The sequence below is a fragment of the Magnolia sinica genome, chromosome 3 (assembly GCF_029962835.1).
Source record: "Magnolia sinica isolate HGM2019 chromosome 3, MsV1, whole genome shotgun sequence".
In the NCBI taxonomy this organism is placed as follows: domain Eukaryota; kingdom Viridiplantae; phylum Streptophyta; class Magnoliopsida; order Magnoliales; family Magnoliaceae; genus Magnolia; species Magnolia sinica.
Genome location: NC_080575.1, coordinates 53,301,214 through 53,307,438, shown reverse-complemented (window position 1 = coordinate 53,307,438; position 6,225 = coordinate 53,301,214). Strand labels below are relative to the sequence as shown.

At 37.2% G+C, this 6,225-nt stretch overlaps 1 protein-coding gene and 1 long non-coding RNA gene across 2 annotated transcripts; both read right to left on the bottom strand.

The window, feature by feature from the left end:
- Window positions 1-998: 998 nt before the first annotated feature.
- Window positions 999-2,059, bottom strand: LOC131238499 (uncharacterized). Its single transcript, XR_009167872.1, has 3 exons — window positions 1,672-2,059; window positions 1,520-1,580; window positions 999-1,365 (listed from the first exon to the last, which is right to left on the bottom strand). It is a non-coding gene; the product is annotated as an uncharacterized LOC131238499 (long non-coding RNA).
- A 711-nt stretch (window positions 2,060-2,770) lies between these two features.
- LOC131238884 (protein FAR1-RELATED SEQUENCE 5-like) lies at window positions 2,771-5,824 on the bottom strand. The gene is made up of 3 exons (XM_058236472.1): window positions 5,693-5,824; window positions 2,906-4,097; window positions 2,771-2,795 (listed from the first exon to the last, which is right to left on the bottom strand). Exons 2-3 carry the CDS (start codon window positions 4,087-4,089, stop codon window positions 2,771-2,773), a joined length of 1,209 nt encoding a protein of 402 aa, XP_058092455.1. The 5' UTR covers window positions 4,090-4,097; window positions 5,693-5,824.
- Window positions 5,825-6,225: the final 401 nt, after the last annotated feature.

The window sequence follows — 6,225 nt, the reverse complement described above, 5'->3', positions numbered from 1 at the left end:
TTAGCAGAGCCATTACTATAAATAAATCAATAAATCAGACCCCCGGGTCCCAACCTCATACAGCAGAGCCATTACTATAAATAAATCAATAAATCAATCTCACTTTACCATCCGCTTATGTCACACTTGTACTTTCCCTTGCCTTCCCTAGTTTACTGTCAATCCAAACACACCCTAATAGATCACAAAATGTAAAAGATAATCCTCAACATTGAAAAGGCAAAGCATGATCTACGAATTGTTTCTAGCATCATTCGTGATGCCTTTTCTAACTTTTCCAATTTTTCCTGTTTTCTCACACACTAGTAATTGAGCACAAAACTTTTTAGACCCAGTCTGCAAAAAACCATAATCTTCAGCAAAGCATTGGAATGCAGCTGCAATATACTATAACAGAACTGTACTCTATAGTATATACTGTACCGAAGCGGGTTAAATTGTATTAACTAACACTATAACAGAAACTCAGAAACATTTCAAATTAGATTGATTGGGACTCTTCCCCCTCAAAGAAAACCACAGCCGAAACCACCCTTCCCGTCTCAGTAGAATCAGTGTTCTAAACTAAATTGATAGTGAACTAAACTCAGAAATTTAGTTTCAATGCTACCAACTGCATCTTACAAACCCATGAGAGGTTTCCCATACATCACTACCACCACCACCATCATCCACACCATTCATATCAAATGAAAGATGGAGCTTACATGCTTGGAGGGGAGAATAGCTGTAGCTCTTCTGATGGGAGTTGCAGCCAGATCAGCTACAGCAAGGAGAATGGTCTACAATATGGTGGAGGTGAACAGACGGGGGTGAATGACAGCTATTTCTATGGTGGGTTGGATGAAACCCAGAAGATATTCAATGGCTTCAATGGGCCGTGGGGATAAGTTCCATTAGAGTATGGTTATGAATGATAGCTTTTTCTATGATGCAAGTGCAATGATGTTGGAGGGAACAAAGCCCAAGGGAGGGATATGTACAACTGACTGTAAAATCATAAATTGGATTGTTCCAGTCTATGAAACACAAGGGAAAGCACAGAATCTTGCAATCATACCAAGTCAATTAATATTTCTCACTTATTTACTTCCATGTATGTTATTAGAAAAAAGAAAATGTTATTCAAAATTTCAACGACCTTAAAACACCGATCAACAATAGTTGAATGTTTCACTGTCCTTGAAACATACACGCAAATATTTTATAATAAGAATATGAAAATCGAAAAAATAAAAATAAAAAATGCACGTTATTGCCATGAAAATGAAATCAATCCACATCGTCGACATTAAGAGTAGTGGATGCTTCAATCTTCTGTGATCTATAATAGGTATCTTCTTAGTAAACAATTTCAAGTTATTCCTGCATACAAAACGACCAGAAAAATTTTCAATTATACATCCATTGAAACTTAACTATATGCATGAAAAGGAAAAGAACCAAAAAAATGTAGTTATCAAAAGGAAAAGAACATATATTTAAGTTATTGTTTTAATAAAAGGGTTAGAATTCGTACATGTAGCCGATGGCGCAAGCTTGTAGACATTTAAGACACCATGCCTTTGGTACCGATCAATCTAATCATGTGAGATTATATAAGTACGTGAAAATCAAAAGTATATATTAAGCATTCATTAATAAATGCCTTGATAGTTATTTTTTAATTACCTTGATTTAACATCCTACCACGACCCTGTACTATATTTTTTCCTCTTGGCCTACCAACTGCTTTTCCCTTTCCTCTTTCAACGTTACTGCCATAACTGTGGAGATAATGAATGTAGTTTAAAATAATGCAATGTATGTAAGAAATCAAATAAAAATACAAGAAAAAAATATATACCTGGCTTCTTCAGATGCATTATCAAGTTGGTTATATATAGGACAATTTCGTTTATCATGCCCAATAACCCACTTGTTACACCCACGACATAACTTACTATTCTCCTCCCTGCCAGATTTAAATCTTTTACTCATTCGGCCTTTAGTACTAACAACCATCGGATCAAGTACTACGTAAGAGTTCTTAGAATGTGCATTGAATAATAGATTGCTTTCACCACACTCAACATTCTTGTCAAGACTGGTTTCTTCTTCGACTCCACATTTTTGACGAACATTTGCAACCAAATCTTCTCAAGCTGATAACACAGGTTCCATTATTTTTGGAGTCCTCGTTCCTTCATTTATTAAATAGTTCATCATACGAGACATTTTATTGCGCCCCAAGATGGTTGACTCATCAATGTTTGAAGATAGAGGAGTTGAGTCACTTTTATTTTTTTCTTTCGCATTTCGTGTCCACCTTTTAAGTATATAATGAAAAGGCATTTTTATGATGGATTCTTCCTTGAACACAACTAATAAATGCCGGCAAACAATCCCACGAAATTCGAAGCTCTGACAAGTACAAGAACCGAACCGTTCATCATGGTTCCAAATAATTGTATACATTTTATCATTCCTTCTATAGTCGAATATATTATATTTACTTAATGGTCCTTCCCTTACTACCAACTTATTAACAAGTAAAGCACTTGCCTTCACCTCTACTTGAAAGTCATAAAATACTTCTCTTGTATAAATTTTTGCCATCTCTATTTCAATATCAATCGAGGTTATTGCTACAGGTATACTATATAAAGTGTCACAATCTGATTTCAACTCATTATGCCGACGTTTTTGTAAAGCGCGATCATATCCTTCTGCAAATTCTAATAACGTTGACTTATGACTTACAAAATAATCAAAGAAGGCATTCATACCTTCACTCCGTTGTGTCGTTGACATCCCTGCATAAAATGTTTTCTTGACATAAGCTGGAATCCACATTTTACGTATCGTGTACAAATCTTGTAACCATTTATTTTCTTCAAGATTATAATCTACAATCATTTTCGACCATAATGCATCAAATTCGGCTTCCTGATCGCACATATATACACAATTTCTCCAATCAGTGTTGAATGATGGGTTCTCATTAATTACTTTACCTAACTTCTCTGGAAGCTTCTGAACAATGTGCCACATGCACAACCTATGCTCGGTATTCGGAAATACATTTGCAATTGCAGCAGCAATTGCTGGATCCTGATCTGTGATTATGGCCTTTGGAAGCTTCCCACCCATAGCTTGTAACCATGATTGAAATAACCATTCGAAATCTTCAATGGTTTCACCAAACAGAAGCCCGGCACCAAACAAGATAGATTTCTTATGGTGGTTGACTCCGACAAATGGACCAAAAGGCATATCAAATTCATTTGTCTTGTATGTTGTGTCAAAACATACAACGTCACCAAAAGCTTCATAGTCTATTTTTGAAATATTATCTGCCCAAAAACAAGATGTCAATCTACATTCATTGTCAATTTGGATTGCATAAGTAAAATTATCATCATTCCTCTGTTTATTTTGAAAGTAAAGAAGCAACTCTTGAGCACTTTTGCCATGTTTGTCACGCCTTTGAATTTTTAGAGCATTTCTTGCATCTTCATCAATAAAACCCATTTTCTCAGGTCCTCCAGCTTCATTTGTAAAAAAATTTAACACTTTAGCTGCGCCAATACCTGCTTTTCTCATGTTATCCATGACAACCTTGTGAGAATCTGTAAAATGTCGATGTGATCGTAAATAATGAACCTTGCTTGGACTCATTAAATTGTGACTATGTGCTTCCACAAATGTCTTAACTTCCCATCTATCTGATCCATTCTTGTGAACTACAATCTTTGCCTTGCAATCACATCTTGTCATGGCTCTTGGTCTCTTTTTATGATCTGTTGCTTCTATATGCTTGCGATGTCGATACCCTTCCTTAGAACATATAAAACTTCGCATAATTGTTTCACCTGTTTTCATACTATTCCGCGTTGAACCTTTTCGTATACTAAATCCACACCATCTAGCATATTCATTGTAGAAATCATATGCAACATTTTCAGAAATGAACACCATACCAACTATTGGTTTCACTTCCTTGGGTGCTTCTGGAATGAAATCATATGGATGTGAGATTGTTTCTTCATTATGATTTGTCTGGTGTCCATTATGATTTTCTACACCTGCATTAGGTTGTGACTCCATTTCCCCAACTACAAGTTCAAAGTAAACATAAATTCGGTTAATCAAAAGCTACGAAATAAATATGAGAGCACAAAAATTACTATTTATAAATGAAGAAGAAAAAATATATTAAAAAAAAAAAAACAATAACAACCCTTAGCTTAATCTAGTGAATCATATTGGCATATTCTACAAAAGTATTAAATTACTCTCTTCTATATAATTTTAGGAATTGAAATCAATGAGCATGCAAAAAAAAAATATTTAATTGTAGAAACATAATGATGAAGTAACCCTTGAATCAGCCCAATTAATCACTAATCAGGAGAAAGCAATAACTATTCTGTTTTCAAAACATAAGACTAGTGGAAACATGAGAGAGAGAGAGAGAGAGAGAGAGAGAGAGAGAGAGAGAGAGAGAGAGATGCCACTGACATATAAAACTTCCTTAGAACATATAAAACTTCCTTAGGCATGTGGCTCTTGGCCTCTTTTTATAATCTTTAAAAAAAAAAAAAAGCTCAAGCAGGCAACCCAAATGCTACGTTGTCACATGTTGGGCTAAACTTCATTCATACCTCAAGCAGCCAACCCAAATGCCAGGTTGCCACATGTGGGGCTAGCAAACCTCTATCTTAACAATTTGGCTGTATGACCCAAATTGTCATTGGGAGCATAATACACCTGTTGTTTGGGCAGCATGGAAAACAGAACCTGCATTAAATGGGCATTTGCTCTTCTTCATTCTTTTCATTTTTTTAATTCTTCCACCCAGAATCACAAGTCAGATGAGAACTGTTTTGTAGCACATCTCATCACCCTTGGGAACTATGGTCACCCAAATAGATTCCACATGCCTCTCATTCAAGCATTTAAAAAAAAAAAAAAAAACAGAGAGAGAGAGAGAAGGTAGTGGAGTCATTTGATCCAATGGCAGAATATGACAGTTGATATGCAGATGCTCAAATTGTACATGTGACATACATTAACTCAAATTAAACTGACTAAATTATCGAACCCACTATCCCGTAGTCAATCCCAAATTCAGGTTGGTTGAATAACCTAACCTCTGATTCGTGGCCACTTGTTAGTTTAAACATCCAATAATTGTGTGATCATCAAATAACCAGAATAAGATTTTGAGCCTTCAATTTCGAGATTTGAGGGCAAGTGGCCTGATTTAGGAAAATTTTGAGAAATTTCAAATTTTCCAAAATTTCTACCAAATTACTTGCAATCTTACTCTCCAAACATGAATTGAAACATGGATGAGGCCTGATCTACTGATTTATGATGTTTTTGTGAAATTTCAGGAAAAAATTTATATATACATTCTTCATGATTGCAAATTGATGGTTATGAGAAAACATGCAGCCACTCCACATTCAGAAAAAAAAAAAAAAAAAAAAACCTGCATACAAATTATTCTTGTTGATGTTAATGGAACTTGGAACCCCGGTCCATGGCTGTGGAGAGTTCCGTTTGTCACAAAAGCTTGACGGCATTATTGCGGAATCACCAAAACATGTGTATTGTCATTGTCCAAACACTAGAAATATATCAAACACATGATCCAGAGCATCTCAATCTGGAAAAAAAAAAAACCAAAATACAAGGGCCTTACCTATAAGGCTCAATCCGAGGCTGCATAGCGTGGTGGTAGGGGTCTTACCTGTAATCTGAGGCTGCACGGCGTGGTGGTAGGGTATGAGGGAGAGAGAGGTGGAGGCGGTCGCGGCTGGCGGTACCGATTGAGGGAGAGGAGGGAGAGAGAGGTGGAGGCGGCCGAGGCTAGTGGTACCGCGAGAGAGAGAGAGAGAGAGAGAGAGAGAGAGAGAGATTGGATGTTTAAACTAACAAGTGGCCACGAATCAGAGGTGGAGGCGAACGTTACTGGTGGTGGGGATCGTCGGAGAGAGAGGGTTGCACGCGGACGTCGCTCATGGCAGCGATTGAGGGAGAGATAGGGCTGGTATTGAGGGTGACAGAGAGGGTTGGACGGGGTTTCCACTGCTGGTAGGTAACGAGGGGGAGAAAGTGATGGTTGCACGGCTAGGGCCTCAAGGTAACCGGAACGACCGGTCTCCCTCCTTCGAATCCCGTTTTGACGCCCACCGTTGATTTAAAATTGCCGCATCCGACGGCCAGCATTACGAC

What these genes read in the sequence shown, in the direction of transcription:
- LOC131238884 (XM_058236472.1), bottom strand. Translation starts at nt 4,089, where the DNA reads ATGGAGTCACAACCTAATGCAGGTGTAGAAAATCATAATGGACACCAG. An exon ending in GCCGAATTTGATGCATTATG is followed by an intron (nt 2,796 to 2,905) that starts GTCGAAAATGAT and finishes CATTTTATGCAG; the next exon opens with GGATGTCAACGACACAACGG.